Source organism: Genypterus blacodes, unplaced genomic scaffold (genome assembly GCF_046128005.1).
Source record: "Genypterus blacodes isolate CSIRO-AG114 ecotype Tasmania unplaced genomic scaffold, CSIRO-AGI_Gbla_v1 ptg000036l_1, whole genome shotgun sequence".
Classification (NCBI taxonomy): Eukaryota; Metazoa; Chordata; class Actinopteri; order Ophidiiformes; family Ophidiidae; genus Genypterus; species Genypterus blacodes.
This window is the reverse complement of record NW_027466849.1, coordinates 157,897-185,063: the sequence shown is the minus strand read 5'-3', so window position 1 is coordinate 185,063 and position 27,167 is coordinate 157,897. Positions and strand designations below refer to the sequence as shown.

General features: G+C 40.4%; 1 protein-coding gene across 1 annotated transcript in view; it reads right to left on the bottom strand.

Moving 5' to 3' along the window:
* LOC142996105 (CUB and sushi domain-containing protein 1-like) overlaps window positions 1–27,167 on the bottom strand; it is a gene marked incomplete at its 5' end in the record, with an annotated part of 226,024 nt that overhangs the window by 99,857 nt on the left and 99,000 nt on the right. The window contains 9 exons of the mRNA XM_076146995.1: window positions 1,037–1,109; window positions 1,230–1,351; window positions 3,882–4,022; window positions 6,409–6,594; window positions 6,699–6,881; window positions 10,130–10,242; window positions 10,420–10,523; window positions 21,449–21,570; window positions 26,680–26,804. Of these exons, the coding sequence (XP_076003110.1) occupies window positions 1,037–1,109; window positions 1,230–1,351; window positions 3,882–4,022; window positions 6,409–6,594; window positions 6,699–6,881; window positions 10,130–10,242; window positions 10,420–10,523; window positions 21,449–21,570; window positions 26,680–26,804 (1,169 nt within the window). The remainder of the gene's footprint in view (window positions 1–1,036; window positions 1,110–1,229; window positions 1,352–3,881; window positions 4,023–6,408; window positions 6,595–6,698; window positions 6,882–10,129; window positions 10,243–10,419; window positions 10,524–21,448; window positions 21,571–26,679; window positions 26,805–27,167) is intronic.

Genomic DNA, 27,167 nt, shown 5'->3' with positions numbered 1-27,167 from the left:
TACTGTGGGTTATAATTTTTGTGTGCCACATCAAAAATATGATAAAATGCAATGAAATAAAGCAGCTGTTTTCTATTTATTCATATTAACTCTGGTTTAGTGTGTTTGCTCGGACGCTGCCCTGCTTTGGTCACCAGCTGGTGTCAGATACAATTGGAGTCTCATCCCGGCGTGTAGATTAACAGCTTGCACAGCCTTCAGAGCTGGAGTTCATGACCTTTGAAGTGCCATTGCTCTTTCTGCCATTTACAGTGCAATTACCAATGGCTTATATTTCAATCTTTTACTTCTGCACTCTGGGAACCGATACACTCTTGGCTTTGATTGCTCTCATAACTTCAGATCTCCACGACAAAGAAAATCAATTTTCTTTCTTTCACTGTCCTTTGTGTATACTGTGTATTATCTGGATGGGATCCACCAGAGTCATTCTGCAAATGGAACATAATTATCCACCCCAGTCCAAGTGAATGGGTGACATTTGCGCATGACCCATATTTAATAAGTTGACAACCTGCTATTGATCATCTTCTCCATCCCATCTATTAACAATGGGTTGATAACATAACAACACTTAATAACATCATTTAGACCTACACTCTGGATGGAAAGGATATAAAAATAGCTGGCTTCTGAAAGTATTCAAATCATGGAACATTACTGTCCTTTTATTATTGTTATACATATTAGCACATCCGCACTGCTGATGCATTCCTGTACACCTGAGTCTGCAAGTAATGAATACATATTCCTGAATGTACCATATTTTCACAGAACATATGCCAATCCCATTTAAAATTATTGTTAAGTTAAATATGCATGGGAATGGTGGGAAAAGGATACAGAGAATGCTGCAGGGTAAAGCAATTAGAGAAGAAGATGTATACAATGTCATAGGTGCATAAGCACGACTCAATTCACCTGCACAGTATTGCACAGGAACAACTACTTAGTGGTTTAGTTACTTTATATTCTGGCAGGTGTTACATTTTGAAGGGATTCCTCACAGCTCAGTTGTTTGTGTGGGTGTGTTTACCTTCACAGCGGGGGACAGCAGCAGACCACACAACATTTCCTTCCTGGATGATACAAGTGACCTGATCTGAACCCTGAAATGATGACACGACATGTTACTTATTTGAACATAATGACACTTCACGCACAATCGCAATTAAACATTTTTTACCTCATGAATCTCCAGTAGGTACAAACAGATTTCCGATTGTTACCTGCGTTCTGATGAATCCTTGATCGCAGCGAAACGCCACAGAGCTGCCAAGCTGAAACTGGTCTCCGTACCTCTGACCATTGACAGGAACCCCTGGATCGTGGCACTCATTTTGACCAAATGCTAGAGAGAAAATGTGAGAAAGGAAAAGTTAAAATAGGAAAAGGAGGAAGTAATACAATTGAACATACACACAATGTATTTTATACACAGAGCTAAATAAAGGGGCAGAATGACACCTGGTGCTGGTGCCCACACTGCATGGACTTTTGTTTTTATAGGGGATGTTTACAATTTTGAAAAAAATTTGCCATTAGCTTTGAAATGTGCTGCTGTCAGAGAAAAAAAAAGTTTGGAAAGCATTGCTGTATTAATGTCAGTGAATTTGACATTTCCACTGATATGGAAATATGGGGATGGAATTATAGACACATGGTTCAACCCTGTCATGTTTAGCTTATATTACACCCCTGCCAGAGATTAACCTGATCCCATCCAGAGCACACACCCGGTGATTGGACATGTCCCAGGTTCATTAGCCGCTGATGGAGAGGAAATGAAAAGCACGGCGAGGGAGGCAGGGGGAGAGAGGGAGGGGGAGCGAGAGAGGAAAGGACAGGTACATGTGCACAAACACAATGGACACTTAGACATGCATATAGATGAGTACAATCACATTTCCAAAGGCATACACAAAGACATGCCAGATATGATGGGGTGTGAAGAAAGACTGGAGGGACATGTATGAGTGGAGAGAGACGTATACACACAGCGTATAGTATATGATAATGTATACAGAGGAACGACTCAGGTATATTCAAATGTTGTGCCTGAGAAAGGAGTCAAGGGAAAATGAAACTGACTGACTGGACCTGAGCTTGTGTGTGTGCGTATGTGTGAGAGAGAGAGAGCTAGAGAGAACATGATGACAAGAAGATGACAGAAGAAGAGAGGGAACAAGAGAGGAGAAACACACTGAATGAACGCAGTGGTCGAGGCGAAAAGAGAAATAAATGACCTCTACCAGCGACAGCAGTATAATTAAAATTCAATGTCGAAGGCTCTTTTTCATGTGAGTAGATTGTGAAAGGTGTTGCATTGTGACAGTGCGCAAGATACTTGAGGGTGTTTGCCCTCTCCTGCGTCTGTTTGTATTTTTGATGACGTGCCATAAACCGAAATGGGAGGAGAGGTGCAGCAGCAGGACTGTCACGCTGTGCAATTCTGGTTTAAAGATTTGCCACATTTTGCATGTTTTTTCATTTGCAAGGTCAAAAACTCGCCGCACTGTGGCGTTGTGACATCCCACAACGCCACAGGGGCGGGGGGCGGGGTGTTCTGTCTATGCATAGGCTCCTGACATAGTTTTAGCCCCAGTTTGGCAGTGATGACATCGCTGTTACACTCTTAAATGCAACCTCATGCATCACAGCAGACATACAGTACAGTGGTTGTAAATTAAATTCACAAAACACCCACACAACCTGTAGGATTACATTTAATCTATAAATTAATAAAAAGTATTTGCCCTAAAATGCTTCTTTTATCATCTGTGTCCTATTTCCATGTATACAATGTCAAATATTCCCTACATAAACATACAGTATATACAGTATGCATACACGAAGCCCTGTATACATTTCTGTTAGTATTTGTACGTCGGCGGCATGGTTTGCTTTGAGTGGTGAGCTGAGCCTTTTGTTTGTGTTGAGATTAAGGTGACCAAATTTGTTTGCATTAAAAGAGAAGATGGTACATTTTTATTGAATATGCTACCGCTGAAAAGGCAAGAAAGGCATTTAGCATTTTCATTTGTCAAATGTCACCTCTTCAGGGAGATTCAGAGACAAGGTCATTTGGGAAGAACTGTGTGAAATGGTGCAAATCAGGGAGAATTAATCAAACCCAGTGGAGCAGAACACGTTGGGCTCAGAGCAGATAAATATACAGGCTGCAGCGGCTGAGTTCAAAGCTGACAATGACTCAGGCTTAACTAGGCGAGCGTGAGTAAGACACGAAGACAAAAGACCGGCCAAGCAGCACTAGTCAGACACGGGACAGATGACAGGAATGTAAACACTTTTTGAGGACGTCGTAAGTGTGTTTATGTTATGGTTAGCGCACACGGCGGCTCATCAGTTGTTATTCTCACTTATGTTTTATATCTTCTATTTGCAATTCAAAAGTAGGATTCTACAAAGCTGATGCCAATACAGTCAATGTAAGCCTTAAATCCTTTGAATCAAACACAGATATTTGGGAATTTGTTAAACTAACTATCCTTCACTTGACAGAAAAAGGTGTAAAAGTGTTTGTTTTATACATGTTTTTCAGTTGCCCAGGTACATTTCACACACACCTACACAGCTACAATCAGTGGAAAATGTTTGACTTTTCTACAAGACTGCACTCTGTTTTTCCACATCTCAACTATTCGTGTCTTGTGTTTGTTTACATCAGTTAGCTAATTTTCTGATTTTTGAATGCATTATGAAAAACCTGAATTAAAGCAGTAACGTTGATGTGATGGTGACAATGGAAGTAACGCTGACGGCTATTAGATTACTAATGTGTTTTACTCGAGGACGCTGGGTTAAGTATATCTGACTGACAGACAGAGAGACAGAGAGACAGAGAGACAAACAGGACATACTGGTGTAGCTGATGTTGAAGCCTTTCCCAGTATTGGAATGATCAGACTGAAACTCCAGTCTCATGATGTGTCCATTAGAGGCTATCTGTGATGGGACGTTTTTGCCGGAGAATGTCCCGAATGTTGCTGGCTCAGACAGACCTAAAATAGAAGAAAATAGAGTTTTTAAAATGATGTAGAGTCCCCTTTTAGTGAGGTTTGTGTAATTCAAGCTGAATATAATTAGGTGCTGCCAAGGATACTCGAAGGTTTCAATAAAGCCAGTAGCAAAAGACTCCAATTGAGCTCACGATTACGGTAATGCCACTGTTCACTCTGAAGGTATGAATCAGGTTGTGAGCTTTACATTACCTTTAATGCAATACAGAGTAATCACAGTGTAAATATGTGTACATGTGTACAAAAATGTAAAATAAGAGACCTTCTCATAAAAAAAGAGTAGTAAAAAAGGAGATAGAAAAATAACTAAACCATTTCTGTAATAAAACCTACGACAGCACTCCCACAGGTCAGTTTCCTCTTCTTTTCTTCCTTGACTTGCCTTTTAGAAGCCATGCACTTAAGACTCAATTAAGTCACCTAGAATTGAAATGTCCCAGTTGGGCTGTTCTTGAGCAGCCAAAACAGCTTTATCACTCGCTCAATGTTACATCAATAGGCCAGACAGCTGCATGGAGGGGAGAAGGGATTGAACGTGACAATGGCACATTAGCTGATGTTGCCTTATAAGGGAGTTAGAGAAAAGACTCACATAATACTCTCTTTAAGGTCTTTAACTGCTGTTTACAGGAGACTTATAGAGAAAAGCATCCTACAACTGCCCATCACTCATCACATAGAGGATAAGTGGAGGATAAGTGGCTTTCTGATTATGTTAACCACGTATCCTGAAGCTTAAGGCAGCCTTTCCTCAGTGCATACTGCTGTTTGCCTGTTCAGTGATGTATGTATTACCATGGGTGCTATACTTGTGTTGGCTGCTTTACATGTTCAAGTTCTAAAGTGAAAAGAAGGCAAAGTCACAAGAGTCAAGGTCAGACACAAACTGTGGTGAGGAAAAGGCCTTTCATCTTAATGCATTATGGTGTAAATGTGTTTGCCCAGTGGACTGATGCACAGCTTTCTCTTATGTTAAAATGAATAAAGTTCTTATGCAAACGTTCTTCAAGAGCTCGATGACAGCATTCTTGAAACAGTTTGTTATCTGGGGGTCACCGGTTTGGCCTGCTGCCGCTGACACCAAAGTATATTAGTGTTTTCCATTGGAATATGTGGAACTAAGACTGAATAATAATTTGTGACTGCCAATCAGTCGTCCATATGAATATTTAGTAATTCTGTGCACTTGAGAAGTGCTCTATTTATCTAAGTGGGTAATGTTGCCTCTTGAAAATACTCTCTTCACAGAACATTTCATCTTTTTTCTACTAAATTTACATTACTAATTTACATTAAAATAGTGTTGCAGTGCTGAGTTGTGTGGATGTGTTGCTTCTCGTCTATCAGTATGTTGATAACCATGTTGCTGCCTTTAGGTTCATAAATGCATTCTGTGTGATGACAAATCTGACAAACTTTTATTGCATTAATTAACCACAGTAGTTATTTAAGTAACTGCTGATGCTTTGCGACTGTGTATGAATCATTCACCAACAAAATAATTCTGTCTATTCAGAATTACAATGCTTTGTTATGCTGTTATCTGTCATATTTTGAAGCAGCGATGTTTGCTACGAAAGGTACGTCTTTGTACAGCACTTTTTGCTTTTGCTTAACTTATTGATTTGTGCTGGGATTTGAAGTCTGGATGTGTCGAGCCGTGACTTCTATATGACCCCACACCTGTTTGGAGATGCAGGGCTTAAAAGTTTTTCCACTCCATCAAGCTGAATACTCACAATTTTTTAAAGTATTAAACCCATGAATTTCAAATACAAGAGTAGCCCCACAAGAACACAAAGCATCCTTCACCACCAAACTTTGTGTACCTAACTTTTCTTGATGGATGTCTGGTAAAACCTTTCAATATTAAGGTTGCAATTTCCAAATATGCAAACCAGGGGATACATTTATCTAACTTCATTTCTGAACAGCAGAGTGGATATGGCTTCTGTCTGGCAGCTGTGATTTGTTTGTTTTTTTTACCAACTAGAAGACTTAAAAGCAACAACTTCAATAATTCCACTTCTTGTACCCAGTAGCTACAGCACTAACTGCCTTGCAATTTCCACAAAGCTACCCGGCAAAATCTGTGCAGAGGGGCATTTACAGCCAGTCAATTAAACATAACTTCGTCTTTAATGACCAAGCAATCAAAACAAGGCATCGCTCAATTCAGTTTAAATCAATACCTTTAATTACAACGGGGAACTACGCTTTGATTGCCCCGGATAAGAGCTAAATATCAAAACAACAGTCTATCATTCATCTAGCCAGCCAGTATAAACACACACACACACACATTCTGTTTCTTCCCAAAGTTGATGTGCAAAATTGCAGGACTGAAGTGAAAATATTAAGTGATTACCTTCATCTTTCACCACCAACCAGTCGAACTGTGGCTCCAGGTCAAAGTCAGAGAATAGGAGGTGAATGCGGCTACCCGGTTCTGAGATAATCAGCCACACACAGTTTAGGTTGTTCCCATATTCTTCTGGGTAGTTTGGGGACAATATGGTCCCTGAAGGCGCCGTGAAATTGAAGAAACATGAGACTATGAAAGAGACGGTGGGAGAAAGGAAGGTAGACAGGTTATAGACAAATATGTAGAGAGACAGAGAAATCCATCAGTTCACATGATGAAGAATATCTACTCACAGACACAGCTGGGTTTGTTGCCAGACCACTGGTTATTGTGCTGGCACGTGACTGTTCTCTCTCCCACCAGTTCAAACGCTGACTGGCAAGAGAAAGTCAGCACGTCGCCATGCAGAAAACGATCGCCACTGCGACGGCCAAATGCCGGCACCCCGGGATCACCGCAGCCTCCTCGCTCAATCTCTGAAACACACCAAAACAAGACACCAACATGTTTTTAACGCTAATTAATGTCAACATCTGACACTGGTGACATCTAGAAAAACATGGCGTGGTGTCAGTGGCAATGATGTGCAAAATTTGTTTTCAGATATCTGTCTGGTGCATAATGAGAGCATTTCAGAAACATGTAAACCAATTAAGAGAAGTTCTGATTGGATAACAGTGACAGTTTTGGTGTTGGCGGTTCCGTCTGTGAGTCACATACAGAACCCTTTGTCATGTGAGCTGTCTATAGATCAATGCTCTCCATAGCGAACACACACAGGCCTCAGTCTCACACTGTCCTCTCAGCTGAGGTCCAGGGTGAGCCAATGGGAGAAGAACGGGCGATAAACAGGCCGGCAAACAGTGACCGATGCATCGTATAGTGGAAGTTAGCAGCAATATGGATGAATAAAACAAGTGTAAATGTCAGTTGGTTGGTGCTTCAGGAGATAAAATGTAATCTTTGGAAAAATTCATCTTATGTTGTTTTACCAAAACAACTTAAAAGTGAAGGCAAAACACTACACAATCCCAAGCCTTTTAGAATTAACATGCAATAAATTATGCTCCAGAAGGTGCAAAACAACAGGAATCATAAAGTAGTTATTCGCAAACAATCATTGGAGAATTGTAAGATGTAACAATATCTCACAAATAATTAAGTAAAATTTGTATTTCTTTCTTTTTACAGTGCCTCCCATCTGAGTCGATACACACTGGGAGTCACTTAACACTCAACTGTCCGGCGGTCACATTCCATCTATTTAGTCGCTTATCACCTCCTTCTTCTCCTCTTACTGTTAATTCATCCACCACTCTCCCTTCTCTTTTTTTCCAGAAGTCAGCCATCTTGGAACACATGCTCCTTCATGCTCCTGGACTCGCCTTGGGCAAATACGACTCAAGGTGAGCTACCAATGTGTGTGTGTGTTCTGCATCTTGTAGGGTTTAAGTGCACCCAAGAATATAATACTTTGTATGCAAGCGCATGTGTGTGTGTGTGTGTGTGTGTGTGTGTGTGTGTGTGTGTGTGTGTGTGTGTGTGTGTGTGTGTGTGTGTGTGTATGCGTGGCCCATAGCTAGCTGTCACACAGTTGATGAGTGACTGGATGGATATCAGAGATCTTGAGCCCCAGGTCTCCAGTCTGTCATTATACGGATAGCTGTTCCCCTCATGCATTCTTTTTTCCTTGTTTTCCCTCCATCCTCCTTTCTTTCATTCCTTTTGTCTTCTGTTCTCACTCCAATTTATGCACATTTCTTTTCCCAAAACAGCATATACCGCCAACCATTCTACATTATAATGAATTGGAAACATTTTACTTTTAAAGTGCACTTTCAAATGACTTGCAGGTCATTTGGTATGTTTTTGCCCATTAATTAAGCATTTTAGAGTTACTTTCTAACCTCCCAGGCAGTCTGTGGCTTCAGTTTATGCCTGTCTGGTCTGAAAGCGAACTGGCAGGGCTTCCTCAGATGAAAATCAATCACAGTTATCATTTTATAGCTTCTATCTTTTTCATCAAGCGGCTGCAAACAGAGACTTCTTTGAAAGCCTGTTTCCTAAGCGTTCAGACATTTCTGGGAAACTTCAACATGCTGAATATAAACTTGTATGACAGGCTCTGTTCCATTTATCTGCCATTATCCTTAACACAACGTAGATCCTTTATGCAACGTACATTCTGTCTTCAGATGAGAAAATGATAAAGTTATGTAAAACTGAAATGCATCATAAGTAATCATCACATTAAGCTGCTGAATCATCAATGCTAAGCTTCACTTCTGTGATGATTTAAAAGGACAAATACATTATTTACATCGTTACTCTTTTCACAGCTAATTTCGGTCTTCTGGAAAAACTTGGCAGCAGCATTTAAGTGAAAGCTCCAATTACCATAACGGGCAGTGTGTAGTTATGATAATACGTTCGTCTGTATTTATCGCTCACACACGCACGCCAACAAACACTAACACGCACTCGTTAGGTATCCCAGCTCCTACAACAACACTGATCAAAGTGTGTATCATGGTGACATTATGAGATGTGACAGCCTCATATTTAAACATGAAAGGACACACAGATACACTGAACATGCCGCCAGCAGTTATTTGGAATATCCTGTGGAAAACAGAGGCAGCAGAGATCATCTGAAGGTCATTAAGTCCTGGTTGTTTGTTTATTTGTAGATTTCTCAATTCTTTTCCTCATTTGTCATTGTCGAGTAAAAATCTCAGTTAAACTTGCCTTTCTGTATCCACGCCCTCTTTTTGACCATGTTAGCAAAAAGAGGCTCTTATTGCTGAACCTGTAATTTGAAATAAAATCAGTGATATGAAGGAGAGTTGCAGACTGGGGCCTCTGTAAATGCTGACGTCCAGAGATTAACCTGTGACAGCATTCTCACAGGAACGCCTCAAAAGCTCATTGAAAATATGTTCAGTGGAGCGCATCAAACATGGGTCGGCTGTATGAAAAGGCCATTACTGACCCGGGCCAACGCTGTCAGCAACATCACTGAATCAAACAAAGCCCAGCACAACCTCCGTCCTTGTCCCTCTCTCCATGTCTCTCCCTCTCTCTCTCTCTCTCTCTCTCTCGACTTCTCTGAGACAGTTCATCTCTCTTCACTCGTATTTGCCACACTCACAACTCCATATTGTCTCTCTCCTTCAATCTCTGCATTGATCAAATTATCCCTCTCTTTACCAGTCCCAGGCTTTGTCTGCCTCTCCCTTGCTCTACGAAGACAATTGAATTTACTGTACTTCGCTTCCATTCAACTCAATTTCAAAAGCTGCGTTGGCATGCGGAGATGCAATGTAATCAAGTATACTTAGAACGATCCCTTAATTTTATTCATAAATGTGTTTAGAGGAATACCGGCAGCACTGCCGCTCACCTTCACTCTGCCCGACTTTGTCCTCATCTCTTTATCAGTGTCAGCTTTGGCACAATAGAAAACATAGCCAAGCAAAACGATTGTCTGATTGAGTCATAATTCATTACCTCCTTTTTAATACATAGGCGTATACACACACAATGACAGGCAATAATAGCCCTGTTTACCTCTGAGTCACGTCAGCATCACCATGACTTTCACACTTCATTATGTGAATATACAGTATCTTTGTGTGTGTGTGTGTGTGTGTGTGTGTGTGTGTGTGTGTGTGTGTGTGTGTGTGTGTGTGTGTGTGTGTATGTGTGTAAGAGCAGATCATACCTTCATAGATTGCCTTGAAACCTGCTGAGCCAATTGTATCATCTGATTGCAGGTGTAGCCACATCTGACTGGACAGGCTTACGATGAGGTCAGGGACGCTGGAGCCAGTGAGTCTACACACACACACACACACAACCAATTCATAAGCATTTCTTATTAAACACATGGTTTTGGCTGAAACAGGTATGCAGGTAAGAAGAAAAGTAAACGCTGAGCTCCTGAAGCTCCAGCTGTGTCTCTGAGTTCCACTATTTGCATTGTTTGTGCAGTCATTATGACATCATGCTTACACATAGAGCACCCTCCGAGTATCTCCTATCTTGCCTCCGTCGCCCAAAGTTAGCGTGTCATATCCTCGTTCCAGGTCAAACTCTTCAAATGACAACTTTATGACCTGGAAAAACACAAAGATGCAAACAGTCACACAGAGAGAAAGGTGAGACGAACGACAAAGAGAAACACCAAGAGAGTTATTGTCGCGTCCTGCTGAGATGATCTCATGCATGGCACATTAGGGGCTTCCTTTCCTCCCCTGACAACAGCAGACACAGCTACAAAGCATACACATCAAAGTTTGTTGTTTTGATAAGAAATTCCTATAAACAAACAGGGTCAAGATCTGCACATAAAATAATAATGATAATAATTTCTTGTTAAGGATTTTTATCATCTCCTTGGTGAAGGTAATTGAAAGGAAAGTTGTGTTTCATGAGCTCCCATTGAACGCTTAAGGTGCCGCGTGATGTTATTTGTTACATACTTATAATGCTTATAATTATTAATTACCACCACGTTCATTTTTGTACACAATAAAGACCCACTTCCAGTATTTTGGGAGGCTTTGCCAACATTTTAGCTTTTATATTACAGCACCAAGCCTGATTTAATTACAGGATAATTTTAACAGCACAAAGGGAAAATAATTTAGAGCAGAAAAGAGGAAGCCGGCCACTATTTTTCCAGCACAAACACACTGCTAACTCTACTGTAGCGCTACCATAGTCTGTAATATATGAAAGATACAAAGTTACTATAGAACAATATTCCAGTAAGATCACTTATTCTCAGTTAAGAGTATAATCAGCACAATCAGTGTAACAGTATCATGTCATTAGATTACATTCAGTTAGTTTTGGGTAAGCTCAATGTCAAAGAGGATTTTCACTTGGGTGTATTCTCTAACACAATAGAACAATGTAGAACAACCTCAATTCATTTTAAAACCCGCCAAAATAAAAGGCAAACTCCAAATATAGTACAAATAGCTGACTCAGCTGTCTGTCCAAAGCTGGCTAACATATGAATCAGCTGTGTGTCTAAGTGCTGTTACTGTGTTAAGCTAATTGTATTCTCCGGTGGACTCTTATTTTGATGGGCCATCGTATGTGTGGTGCGGCAGTAAAATGGAACCTACTGATAAGTGATGAAAAGATGAAAATCAATCATGCTAAAATCCAATCCAATCCATTTTGAGACTCCTGGTTTATAATTTAGTTATGATAGCAAAGGTATAACACTCAATCTGTTGTTGATATATTTAGGATTCAAACTAATACATTTGAATGAAACAGAACAGAGACATTTGCTTGACTCAGCACCTTTGCCCTCGTGCGGGACGATGCTGCTGCACGCTATTAAGTCGACAAACCGACTGGGAGCTACAGAATGCAAAAACCCTCTCCTGCTTATCAACAAGGAACCACCGGAATGTTGAGTGCCTTATTTGCAGGCACGATGGTGGCTGTAGTTTAAGGGATGACAGCACAATATCTGCATGCATACAGCAGCGCGTCATCAATCTACTGCGCGCCATAAAACAGCTGAAGTACTAGTATTCCATTATTTGCTGCTTGTCCATTATTTATTAGCTGTAGATCATATCCCTGACAGCATGGAAAAGGGGTCGTTTTCTGCTGTGTTCGGGAAACCTCTTTAAAAGAAAAGAGCCTGTTTCAATCTAAGAGCTTCTGCTGGACCATGAACTCCACAGCACAGGTGGCTGATATGCACTTAAAAACAATTTCACCGCTCTATATCGGCAACACTATACACACTGATTTTTCACATCCATTTATGCACCCAATAAACATGTAATGCGTTTCATGTAAACCACACATTTCTAGAATGTTGCCGTGTATCTTCTAGTTATTCCGGAGCCCTGTGTTGGCAATAGCAGCACAGTGATCTCATTGACTTGGGTAAGTAAACAAAGTTCTGGGCTGTTGTTTGCCTGAGTGTCAGAGCCTATCTGAACCTGCCATAACACCTTGTCTACTCAGGTTGGTGAAGGCAGCATGTCACACTGCAGAACAGCAACAGATGCGACACAACTCCCCCCCACCCCCATCAGTGTCTAACTGAATCTGTTCAGCCACTGTACTGCTAATGTGCACTCAGAAGAGCCTGACACGGCTGGCGGCACAGCGAGACGCCGCACACGCGTACAAGAAAAGGAAGCAGGTCACATGCACAGAGAGGGACTGATGTCAGACCTGTTCCAGGGGCTGTCACATGCTTTAATTAAAGTGGATGTGTGTTAAAGTGGAAATCTCTGGTGTAGACAGAGGAACCAAACAAACACAAGCTTAAAGTAATTTCTTACGTGATGTCTAAAATCTGATTAAAACTGAAAATCCCTGCAAAGAAGTCTTGGAAGTGAAGACGGATTGTTGGCAGAATTTGTTCACAAACCATGTTCCCCTGATTGTATGAGCTCTCTGTGTCTAACGTGTGTTTGTGCCACAGCGTATATGTGTGTGTGTGTGTGTGTTTATTTGTGCTTTCGTCGTCACAGCCGAAGCAGATTGATAGTGGCAGCAGACAGCCGTATTAAAGGAAGGAAGTGGAGCATTATCGCACACAGGTCATTAGCAAGAAGCTCAGCGCTGTTCAATACACCCAAATGGCCCCATTTAGAAAGACATTAAGAGCAGCTTGTAACACCAAAACTCCATTAGATTAGCATCCCTATTTTGGAAAGAAAGGAAGAAAGAAAGAAAGAAAGAAAGAAAGAAAGAAAGAAAGAAAGAAAGAAACAAAAAGAAAGAAACAAAACGAATGAACGAATCCCTGAGTCAGCCATTTTCCTCTCCCATAATCAAACAGATGCGATAACTTTGCAGAAGTATACTTGTCTGACAAACTAAACCTCTCAGGTGTGAAAATTGCAGGATACATCCAACATGCTGCTGAGTGTCCTGGAGTTTGCTGGTACCAATCCTCCCTTTTCATGCATTGAACAGTGAACAGTGATCATTTCTACATACTCACACTTACCAGTTAATTGTAATTAACAAAGGGAAAACAGTATGCCAGTTTTCACACAAATTATTATAATATATTATTATATATTATTTTGCACACACAATTTTCCTTGTGAACATACAAGGAATGAACTAAGAATTCCTTATCGATTGAGTTGAATGCTTTACAATTATAGTCTAGGGGATAATTGTTTCGTCTCAACCTTAGGAAAAGGAAAACAAACTTTTTGTTTCTGTTTTAATGAGGGTGTTCTTTTTGCAAGTGACGCATTCTAACTTTGAGATCATTAGTAGGCAGCAGAGCAGCTCAATAGACCATTTTCAACATGAAGAACGCTCTTCGGCCCGAACATACAGTGAAATACCTTCAGTCAGTCAGCCAATAAGTTGTTCAACTTTGAGTTTAAAATTCTCAAGACACGAGCACAGCCTTAGGAAAATTTATATTCTTTCTCTTTGGTCAAAAAAATGTGGGGTATTACATTTTTTGGGGTGATGTGTAGATATTTGTTTCCCACACAAGTTAAACAATATATGACATAGTTTTGCTAAGCAGAGCTCCTTAACAAGGCTCAGTGATGCATTGCAGATGCTCTACATTGCAACAACAGTTTAACTAGAGGAATAATGGGTTGATTCCCTGTCCTGCTCTGTCCACTCTACCAAAAAAACATTGAGCTTAGAAATAAAATACAACACTGCTGCTGTTGATCTCGACCTTAATGTTGTGAGCCGATGTCACAGCATTCAAGGAAAGCACAGCAATAATTGGGTAGAATAAATACAGAATTCCCTGGCTGAGCTGAGCTGCAGCAGTGCTGAGTCACTGCTGAACAGCAACAGTCTGGATAAATTAACAGGTATCTAGTGAATGCAACATTCTCAATCAATCTGTAAACAGGTTCACAATAACTTCTAATCGAAAGTGAAGAAGATTGTAACATCTGCGTGAATGATGACTGCGAGATCATTGATTTGCAGACAGTGTTACATTTTATGACAAAAGAGGCAGAATGGAACAGAAGCTCTGATCTGTGTCAGATCGTCACAATAGCAGACTTATTTCCACACATCAGTTTGTCCCAAAACAGATGTGAGAACATCTCATAATGGTTCATAGCACACATCAGACATATGGTTGGTTCACTTGTACCTGCAGTGTAAATGGGACATCCAAATGTAGGTACAAACGTCAAACTGCTGTAAATAACATGGTGGATATTCATTCTTGAACTTTGTGTTCTCCACATCAGAAGCCTCACAAACCCTGCTCACAGTAGTATGCTGCTGTGCGGTCCTGTATTTCCCTAAAAACTAAGATTTGATCTGGGCTGTGTTAAAATGTCAACACTCTGCGCAGGTGTATTGAATTACAGCATCAGCCAGATAATAGAGAACAGACTGAGGTGACCCCTGTCGTACACACTGGTGTGGGCTCCATTTCAATCACGGCGGCAGTAATGCCGGCTTCCATATTGCCACCGCGCCTAACACGATCACAAACAAGTTCTTTGCATCCCATTACACAGTGATTTAAAAGAAAACTGCAAACAGTCAATATTTGTGTTGTGCCGTTTTGTTCTGACCTTTCAACTGAATTACAGTTAATGTAGCAGTTATGATCAAAAAACTTCAACAAAGTAAAGGCATTTAGTGAAAACTGCTAAAGAAGATAAAAAAATGGATTGTTTACGCGTTTATATATCTACATATTTACACTTAAATCTGAATCGGTCTTTTTTGTGTTTGTTTGTTTCTCTTGTCCACTGGGCACTTTCATATGGTAAAGCATATGGCAGAAATTAAATCAAATAGGAAAATTCATTATGTAGAAGCTTCAGGCACTTTCAAAAGTAGGCAAAGTTAATGAGAGAATTAAATGTTAAAGCTTGAAGTAGCTTGAAATAATATCAGGTGAACACGGCACAGAGCTTCTGTTTATAAACCTGCTGGGCTGATTGATTGATGCTTAATGCTGCTGGACCAAGCAGACAGGCAACTATTTAATGCTTGTGAGTGTGACATTCCCTTGATAGAACACTCTTTACTGTGCATATAAACAAACTGCGTGAGCTTGTGGGTCTCTACATACATTTATAAACAGAGAAATATAAGAAAATTGTGTTTAGTGACATTGTTTTCTACCAGTTAGGCTAAAGCACATTGATAAAAAGTCATAACCATAAACTGAGGTGAGCTCTTGAAGCGAAGAGAATTGCTGTTCCCAACACTTATACGTAGTTCTGTAGCTGAGGAGATGCGGCTATTTTGCATCACTGGTTAGCAGCCTCAATGGCAGTACTTAAACAAAAACTCGATTTGAGACGCAACACACAATGCACCATTCACATCTGTAGCTTTTCCTTTCAGATGGATTCTGTAATAGACAACCTCTGGACAGTAATTCACTAAACCCCTCCATTGATGAACATAATTGTGTTTGAGACTGAGAGCTAAGGGCGACACATTTTATTTTCTCTCTGGACCTGCACTCTGCGGCGACATTTCATTGCCAATCTAATCTGAATTTTAAAGGCTATTTCGCTGGTCAGTGCAACTCAAGGGACGATTCTAAATCATCTTTACAGTGAATTTCACAGGCCCAGCAGTACTATGCCTTCTTATCCAAACCGTTTATTTGGCTCAACAGTGAGGACCCTTCAAAAGTTGTTTACCAACAAAAAGAGCAACTAAAGCTGTTGTTGTTGTACTACATGCTGCCCCGCCTACATGTAAACATAGGCGGAAAATGTACACGTTATCTGCATGCAAAAGCCTAAAGTATTCATCCATTGATTTCCATACTCATTGTTTTTGTGTTCATAGTGTGTCCCAGTGTGAGTGGCCTAGGAGGTAGAGGACGACCCCAGACAGATGGCCAGTCAGTCACAGGGACTAACACAGATAGTCGCTCATAGCCATCATCATACCTGCAGGCAATTTACTCTCAACCACTCTATCTGACCTACATGTCTTCCAAGCATGGACAGCAACTGGACGACTGGGAGGAACGTGGACACAACAAAGGCAGAATACAAAGTCTATGGAACAGAAAGTCAGGGCTGTGTAACAAATCTCCTCCATATCTCAACACCTACCAATTCACCTGTAATGATCTCACGTACAGCGTAATTGTAACGATGATACATATTTTTGGAGGATGGGAATACTGACCCTGAGTTATGAGGCAGATTTGTCAGTGTCACTGATTGATCTGCCTTAACGTACTTCTCGTGAAATATCCGCAAAGCTCTTTACACCTTGACTACAACAAAACAGATCCATCACAAAACAGTGGTCTGCAGCATTTTGTGACAATTATAGCCTTCTGTGTTGATATGTCAACTAGTATGGCAATTATAGGTGACAGATGTGGTTGTTTTTGGCTCTAGCTCGCTACCACATTTATCGTTGCGCAAAACCACTGTGACAAGTGAATTTCCCTCATGGGCAAATAAAGTAGCAGTCAATCTTTGTATTTAAATACAGTCTGACAAAGATGGCCGCCCCTCGGCTGTGCCAGATGTGCCGCGGCTTCCGCGTTGCACTCCTCTGCTATGTGGTGACCCATGCTTTAAGTGGCACACGAACCAAATGTCTTCTGTCGGCTGAAATATGTCTAACTTGTCGCGCTCTTTCAGCACCTTTGAGTGCCTTTGACCTGTTGCCAAGACAATTAAGGAAATTAAACCTTGAGGAACACACTATGGGTGAGGAAATTCCTTTTGTCACTTTTGTAGTTTAGCACAGGGTCTCACCCACAATGTTTTACGAGTGCAACTGCAGTAATTTCAATGCCTTTATCACTGCCGCTAAGCGAAGCCGGCACAGAAAGCATAAAGTGTGACCCTCGTGTATCACCATGAACAGCCTCCTTTGGTAGAGAGCAATCAGGTCTGGGGATGAGGGCCAAAAAAGAGAACCAACACACTGAATTATCATGGCTCAGTCAGCCAAATGATCAAAAGCCAGCAAAGCAAAAAGCCTTGAATGGAGATAATGTGCTAATCAGATGACTATTGGTGAATCACTCCCCATTACCACAGACAATGACGGTTATGTCCTCACACTTCACCAACACATTCTGCTCAGTGTGTGTGACCGACGGCCTCGCTGGGCTATAGCCAGCGCGTTGCATCATTAGTAGCGTTTCACAAATAAGAGTATCTGGTCGCAGCTGCAATAAAAAAAAAACACAAACCCAAACTAGATGCAGAGTTATTAGAACGGCTTTGGCTCACAGTACGAATACAGTGAAGGAAGATAAATTACAACTTGAGTTCTTTACAAAACCACCAAAGCTTTAGTGGTTTCACACGCTAAAAGTTAGAAGTTTAGTCCTCTTACAATGATACCATTTATGATAATGTTCTGAACAGTGGATATTGTTTATTTAATGAACACTGCACTGTGATGAATAAGGACATGATGCAATAAAAGGAAGTCTGAGGACATGATTCTGATTCATGTTTAATGGTCTCCACTGGCTCCAATTTCAGCGTCAAGCAAAGCCTAACAAAGTCTGATAGAATGACACACACTGCAACCTGGCTACGCTAAAGCCACGAGAGATCCGAGGAGGAAATTGACCCAGCATCTAATAATACCACAACAGCACACTTTCACAATCTCACACACACACTTTCACATACACACACTAATATATATTCACCCAGCAAAATGACAGCAATGATTAGAGATTTAAAGGGGATGCGTGACCATGTGTGTGTGCAGTCAGGCATGGTACAGACTTAAACTTAAGAATTATGTGTCTGATGCCAGCAGATCGGATTCACACACACACAGACACACACATACACACAACACTTTTCACTCCACAATTTAGGTTTTAACAACCTTTGGCAGGTAGCAATTCATGCAGCAGAAGAAAAATAGCCATTCATAAAATCACACACACAAGTGCAGATGCACACACACACACACACACACATAATTTTGCCAACAAGCTGTATCGACTGTAGTTCTTTCACTCACTTCACAACAGAATCGCAACAGACACGCAACTCTCCAGAGTTGGTTGCTGGGTCGTTCAACTTTCACGCACGTATACACACGGCAACGCACACATCTACAAAAACATCCAACGTGTCAATTTGGTCTAACGTATTATTGACAAAAGAAGTCATCTGAAATAAAAGTCGGGCACCGGGCACGGTGATGGAGAGAGGGAATGGAGAGAGGGAGAGAAAAAAGGTGAAGAGAAAACAAAGAGACAAACACGGAGAGGGAATCAAATAAATAAAGGGAGGAAAAACACAAAGATCTATAAAAAGGCGGGTGGTATTCATCTTAATTCAGCTGCATTCACTCGCTTTAAATATTTTCTTGTCTCCCTGTGCCTCTCTGCACTTTCTCTTACATTTTTTGGGGTGTTTTCTCACAGTAAAGGGAGGGTGTGCTTAATCACTGCTCTCTTTAGCCGCAAACACAAATTAAATCATGATTAAAGATCAATGTTCAAGCGTGTACAAATATGTCCCGCGCTTAAGGAAGCTGTGCTCGGTGAACAGGGTTAATGAAAACAAGTCGAAGCCCTTTAAGTGTGGTGTCCAGATGGAGCGGAATAGATCAATCTTGATAGAAAATGAAGAATTGCCTGTTTGTTATTTAGGCTAAGCGGATTTCGCGGCTCACCTATTGAGGCTGGGAGCCAAGATATTTAGGTTTTGAGCGAAAGGCGTCACTTTCTCAGGCACGTGGACAGATTTTTACCTTTAAATCTGTCTGCAAATAGTTAAACAAGAGCAAGGTATCTGATTGAAACATATTAAACCTGTCTTCAACCCATGATTGCCTACTAATGTAAAACTACAGCGACAATAACAAAAAACTATGACAATCATACATTACACAAAATGAGACAGAAAATTGCGCGTGTAGTCTTTTTCCCAGTGTTGGCATGCACGTCCTATTCCATTTCCTACATTTCAGTTTTGCAAAGATGTACATTTTTATCCAGATAAGTCTTTCCAGAAGTTCTCCTCTCAGTAGTGAAGAGTGTGAGCTGTGAGAGGTGAGTCATGCCCATAATCGAGGTCACACCGTGTAGCAGGTGTGTAGCTCTGTTAAAAGAGACCCCGGCCTGCACACTACTCACTTCCACACACACACAGACACACACTCATATGACCAACAAAATGCTGTCAGTGCTGATATACACACTATGATTGACAACAAGGAATAACAGCTGCGTCTCCTGCAAATGTTTAAATTCTACTTAAAACACAACACATTACATTTCTAATTATCTGCTTACAATTTAGATTTAACTACAATGTGGCACAAAGATGCATCTTTAAAGGAACATCTAATTTGTCAACATAATATTGAAATTGAATGTATCAAAATATATCTGCTAAACTTACATTTGAACTTTTGAATATATTGATCATGTCAGAATGTATCTATAGAATGGTTTGAAATATATATATATATATATGATATAAAGTTTTCTACCCCGTGCAGCTCATTCTATTCCATTTGATATGCTTATCTATGAATGTCTTTATCCTCTGGTTTGTGTCCGTCTCTGTCCCCATCTCTCCCTCTGCATATGTATATAGTGACATTCTGCAAATGCCAGCAGCTGTATGTGCTGATAATGTGTCATTATAATACGTTCTTTAAGTGTTCTCAGAACTCAAGCATTTGTTAACATGCGCACAAACATCGCGCACACACACATTTTACACATACATAAAGAGACAAGGAGAGAGGGAGAGAGAGAGAGAGTGAGAGCGCAAGAAAGCGAGAGAGCGAGAGAAAGAGAGGGAGAGAAAGAGCACCTAACACCAAGCCACATTATATAGGATATCAGTTAAGCCCGGGAAAATAAAAGCAGGGGTGGTGAGGGAAGCTACATATCAAGCATCCGCTCTGGAACCAATGGCTGCTTCAGTCTATGAAATGGTGATCTATGCTTGTAACACTTGGATGAGAACGTTGTCCCAGCTTCTCAAATGCCATCACCCATCTTCTTTCAGGCAAGGTCAGAGACAAAGAAAAAATTGAGAACAAAAAATGTCATTACTCCGATTATTTCATTTTCTCGCCCTTGAATTATATCACACTCTTTTCCTCTGACTCCTTCGCAAGCCTCAGAGGTGAGTAGGCTCGATTTTCTTCCAACTTGATTCATTCATCTTTCTTAAAAAAATGTCAATGCAACATGTCAAGCATCTGCTTGAGCTTCATGGCTTTCCCCTTTTCTGCTCTCTATTTCAGCTCTGTAGTAGGAGGGGAAATATTCAGTCCCATTTTTTTCCTCCCTACCTTCTCTCCTTCCTTCTTTCGACAAATCAAAGTGAGAGAAAGGAAGAAAGTGGTAGAAGGAGCAAGGAAATGGGAATGCAGAATAGAGGAGGGGAGGGGAGAGGAGAGGAGGCCAGAATGAATAAAAGAGAATTTAAAAGCAAATTAGGAGTAGGAGGAGGAGGAGGGCAAGGGAAGAGTGGAGAGCCATGAGTAGAGGAGAAGGGCAGAGAGGATATGTGAGGAGACATGAGGAGAAGATAATCTCACAACAGAAAATGTAGAAACTGGAGATGTTGTACACACACAGCTCATGAATTATTCATGAAAACAATGCAATGACTCAACAACAAAGTTTGCACTGACAAAACTGGAGTGTCGTGACGACCACGGGTCCTGCAGTGAAACGAGTTTTCAGTCAGAGAGCAGCGGAACAAAAAGAAAACCGAAAACAACACCATTTTGACCAAAATGTACCTGAGAATAGTCTGACAACAGACAGTTCTAGAAAGTTTTGTATGTGCTGTTGCATCATTGTTCTCTGTCTTGTTCAGATGATGCTGCAGGTCTCACCTTCCTTTCTTAATATCGGCAAAAACACACAAATAAGCTTAACACGAAACGTCCACTGTCTCCAAAATCATGCAGTGGTGCACTGAAATCACACAGAGCAAGTTCACAATGCAGCCATAGAAGATTTATTTCCCTGAGATTAGATTGGAATGAATTGATTGATTAGCTTGAAGATATAAAGTGTTAATGAAATAAAGAAAAGTTTGCTCACCTTGCCAGGATCCATTGTTGTGATGACCCACACACAGTGTGCGTTGTTCTCATACTGAACAGGGTAGTTAGGGGAAGTTATGACCCCTCTGGGCCCCCTTAGGTTACTGCCACAGGTACGAGCTAAGTAGAGACACAGAGAGAGGGCAGAGTGACACAGAGTTTTAAAAAAGATTAAGTGGGCATTCAAAACTAGTCCTGCAGTTTGCAAATGTCTTCTAATCGTGAGGAAGAAGCAGTGAGCAGGAGAGATAGCATAAAGGAAAGAGGGAAATTATCACACAGGGTTCAATGAAAGTCAAATTGAAAAACTGTAGGTCTTGAAAATGAAATTGGGCATTCTGGGGCACCTACATATAATTGTCTCAGTGGGACTTTTTTTTTTTAGAGAGAATCCTTTAAGTACTTGTGGCAGCCCGAGCAAATCAAATGACAGCTAGACTTTGTTTGCCTTAATTTTTTCCTGCAATCAGCTTCCTCTCTAAGTCTTCCTGTCACAGTTGGAGTCGTTCCCACAAGCGATGGCTGCTGGTGAGATAACTGCTACTATATAGCCACTTTTTTGACAGTCGTTATTATTTATAAGTGCAAGTCTGACAAATCCTTCCACTACAGAGGGAGTGGAACACCGAGGGTGTATCCACGCACACCTGCTATTTTTGCTCGGACACAGTGTGCTATGTGCAAAACGACTGGGGAAGTGGTGTATATAAATACGGGGTTGAGATGATTAATCGTCATCTTCTCAGGCAGTTCATTTTCATACCCTAACTCTAAAGAAGCTGTGCAAATAAGAGTGGTGCATGAGGAAAACTTCACCTACTGGAGCCCCAAGTGTAGAGCATTATAAGTGGCACAGTTAAATTGGTATCTGCAAGGTTCAAATCATGACAACGTAGCTTTGACCTTTTAAGCTTCTGTGGCTCTAAATGTTGTGTTTCATTAAAAAAAATATTATGCTATTATCCAAATACAAAACAAAGCCCTATTTGAGGTAAAACAAAATGTCTCTTACATTAAAAGAACAAATAGATATTTTCAAAGAAATATTGCCAGATCCTTTTTCGCCGTTTAATCTTTCAAACGTGTGTTCTTAAAGTGCCTGTAGAGCTGCATTATCTACAGCATTTTTCAGAGGATTCTTCCTGGCTCTTTATTTTATCTGCATTGATTTTGTCCTGTGGGACGCTGAAGGTAATATTTCTTGTCTCTTTTACCTCATAAAGTTGCTCATGTATTACTGCCTAAACGCTTTATTTTTGGGGGGAAATGTGTATTGTGTCAAGACTGAAAAACCCCTGGAGTGCATGGTAATATTGAGGGGCTTCCTCGACATTTTTGCTCAGTTTTACACAACAGGCTTTGTCTGATTGTGAACTACTTATGTCTGATCATATATTTGCTCTTTATTCATCATAATCGGTTCACCGGAGGCAATCTGTTGTTAGGGGAAGAGAGGGCCACTGACATAAGAGGAAACGCGTACACAACTGGAAGGAAGTAATTAGGAAGAGCGGGTATGCGAAATAGAGAAAATAGAAAGGTGAAAGGGATAAAGCAGATGTTTGCAATTTGAGGGTCTGAAACCCAAATGGTGTAGCAGATATAATTGAATTGATATGTAGTGAGAATAAGCGAGGACCTAAAGTAGACCCTTGAGGGACACCTTCAAAAGCACTTGATCTTATACCATTAGAGACTGTCTGAATCCTTCCCGTAAGGCAGTCATAAAATAAATGAATGACTCATCCAGCCCTTAAAGATGTGTAACTTCACTTTATAAGAACTGACATGGTCGACCGTATGAAATGCTTTTGAGAAATCACAAGCCATAACAAGCCATGCAGCAATCATTGGACTATGACGCAATCTAAATTGCTGACTGCTTCGGTCGTAAAATGCTACTTTATTCATCAAGGAATTAATTAAAGGACTCCACGACTTTAGCCTGAGAAATAAAGTGACAGAGACGCAGCAAGATGCCACGAGAGAAGGGAAGAGGGAGGAGGACCTCAGATGACTGATCTGACTGTTAATTAGAAATGAGCGCTGAAACACACTGGGCTACATACACCCCTCAACACACACACATAGACACAGACACACAGAACCACACTCCACGACACCACATACACATTCAGTGATATATTCCAGAGAGGAGCTTCTAATTAACAGGAAAGTCCCTGCAGAGACATGGAGGCTTGTGGGTTTGAATCCCAGGAGAGTAATCACACCAGATATGTACAAAATACAATAGAGCAATAGGGAATTTTAACCTCTGCCTTTCTCCTTTCCTGTTTCCCTGTGTACCAAGCCATGCATTATTAATGGGTGTAGATATGTGTCGGTGAAAAGACTCAACACATTCACATGAATCCATATTTTCTGGCTTTTATACAGTTAACATGAGCACAGGTTGACATAAGCAGAATTGTGTGGGATCTTTGTTTTTTGAGATGTACATTATATAGTGTTTGGTCCTCATACAGACAAACAACATACACTGTGTCGGAACATACAAACACACGCTCAGAATAACAGTATAACATGATCTGACAGGGACCGTACAGTTTGTGTCTGAGCGCACAAACTGCCTGTCCATCAAACAAACACACACACACACATAGCTCAAGGCAAGTTCTGCTACAGCTATGTGTGACATTGTTTTTTTGGAAAATGTGTGCGTGTTAGTGTGCGAGTGTGTGAGTCAGTCAGTCTGCAGTCTGTGTGTGTGTGTGTGTGTGTGTGTGTGTGTGTGTATGGGTATGGGTGGGGGTGTGGGTGTGTGTGTGTGTGTGTGTGTGTGTGTGTGTGTGTGTGTGTGTGTGTGTGTGTGTGTGTGTGTGTGTGTGTGTATGTAGTTGGATGTATGGCTATGCGTGGTCGGCCGCCTTTGCTTTGTGGAGCAATAAAGCCAACAGGGTGTTGTCGGTAAACCATGAGGACAGACGGCAAAGAGCACGTGCATCATTGCTCTGCCAATCAGACACTTATTTGTCTGTCAGCTCGTCAGTCATTTGAATCATAACTTTAAGTCATGAACAAAAGGAAAAGGAAATCAAACAGGATGCAATTACTTTGAGTTATGGCATTATGAGTTATTGCTTTAAAAACCCATCAAATCGAATTGATCATTTTATCTCACTGTTATTTAATTCAATAGATATTCAACACAATATTTTGCAACCACTACATTATATTGTCTTAATCTAATGGCTGTCTTTTGGTATAATATTTAGTACAAGCTCTGCATTAAAAAAAAACAACTGCCTGAGGTAATCACTCTGCCTCAGCTGATGCAATATCTTGAAAGGCAAGCCGTTCTCACAGGAATAAACTTAAAATAAATCACTGATTAAATCAAACGTTTTTTTCGTAGAGCATATATTGAGTCATATATTTTTTCATCTTGATTTCTGTTAAGGGAGTTAAATTCAAGATAAGCAGTCCACTTATTATTGTAGGGTGAAAATATGTTGATATTGTTCAGAATGGGTTCTTTACATATGCTGAACAGCCACAAATCTTCATTAATACTTTCGTAGAATTGATTTTGGACATTGTCCTTGACAAAACAAATGAAATACATTTTTACTTTCCACATCATCTGTAGTTCCTGTTTCAGCATACAGCCATTTCCTATCTTCTCACGCTTCTTCTTCGTCGTGTTGTCGTCACAGGGGACACCTACATCTGTCACCACTGTCAGATCTTATTTATATATCTTGAACTCTGGATCCCGCAGGATCCCAGCACTGTCATTTCCAAGCACTCTGCACTGTCTTCTGTCTGGACTTCAGAGGATTCAGCCCATACTCGGCACAGATATTTCGACATGATGCCAGGGAAATGAGCAAAGCAATGTGGCAGATCCCTCTTTGTACGGATGTCATCCAGGGGGGCCTGACGCTATGATTAGCAGCGTGTTGCAGCACTTTGCTCCAACAGATTCCAGACACTGGTTGGCTTCTTGTTGTGTCATCCATCTCTGCTATCTGTGGTAGAGTAGATGAGTCTTTCTTGTCTTGTCATGTCGCTGTTCTACTCCCTCCCTGATTGGTAATCTGTCCATTTTGTGCATTAAATGTGGCCTTACTGTCTGTTGATGAATCCTCCAGTTAATGCGACAGCACTGTTTGTTTATTGCTCCATTGTGTAATGTTACGTCTACCCCCCAAATGTCTCTGTGCCCAGTGCCTCTTTAACAACCATTTTCAGTGCACAGTATGACTTTAAAAGTGAAAAATGTGTGTATATACAGTATATATACATATGTACACTGTGTATACTGTACATGGGGATTTGAGTGTGCAAAAAATATGTATAATACATATTTTTACCCATCTTACACTACACTTGCAGAGAATTTCTGAATACATACCGTTTATATACTGTGTCAAAGTACAGTGTTTTACTTTAGGGGGTATATAAAAATGAGCCTTTTAAAACCAAGAATTGGATTCAGAAATAATAATTTTATCGGCAAAAAAGCACCCATTATGTATAAGATTATATGTATTTTTGTTATTTACTTTTTAGTCTGCAATCTTTTTATTTTTCTGATTAAAATTACAGAATGGGCTCAGACGCTGATTAGAAGATTAAAGACACCTGTGATACTAATTAAAGATAACAGTCTGCTTGAAATATGACTGCAATCCAATTATTTGCTATCTCTGAAATTATTTTTTATTATTTAAAATAAAATTTTAATCAAAATCAAAAGCAAATAAGTGTTTTTTTGCCAATGTCGGTACCAGATATGACAAAAAGTATTTGAAATTTGAAAAGAGACAATATCAACCTGAACTTTTCCCTACTAAACTTTTATTTTTTTGCTATAATAAACATATAGCCACATAATACTGCTGATTCCACAGTTACGTGTTTATCATAAATATAAAATGTTCCATTTTTTCCCATCAAGAAACATAATTTCAACTGTATCGTTGAGGTGTCCACACTAAAAAGGTACTTACATTACACTACATTACATATGTTCTTCCATCATTCAGATCAATAGCATATTCCACACTTCACTGATGCAAGCAAGTCTGGGGAAAATAGACTCGATGCATAAAGTTACCACGGCAGCAAAAATGGCTCTGTGAAATACGTCCTTCTCAATAGAGCTCATGCTGACAGTGGACATAAAATATAAAATGTCTCAGAGTCAGCGCCGCACATGAAGCATCAGACCTGCTTTCAGTGGAAATGAGGCTTCAAACTTACTTCTGCAAATGGGTCTGTGGTCACTCCAGGCAGCCAGTGTGTCTGTGACTCGCTGACAGGTGATACTTTTAGATCCTTGCAGTACGTAGCTGTCATCGCAACTGAACTGGACGCTGGAGCCAATCCTAATTTTTAGGAGACACAACAGCAAAAACACTTGTCAAAACATAGTAATAATAACCGTTTTGATTCTTGTTTTTGAGTGCGCCACAAAGTCACAATCGGGTGATACTATTCGGCTTTTACAAACCTAAATTAACTAAGATCATATGGGAGCTGGACCCTTGAAGAGATTATTTTTGGGTTAATCAATGACATCATTATCAATCACCCTCTTAGCATGCTTAAAAATCCTCTATTTCTGCACAGCTGTATTGCAATTCTGTTTTCTTCCTCTCATGTCTGTTTCCTACTATGCTCCGTTATCCTCCTCCTGCCTCTTCATCATCAACTCTCTTCATTTTCTTGCTTGTTGTCTCGTTCTCTTC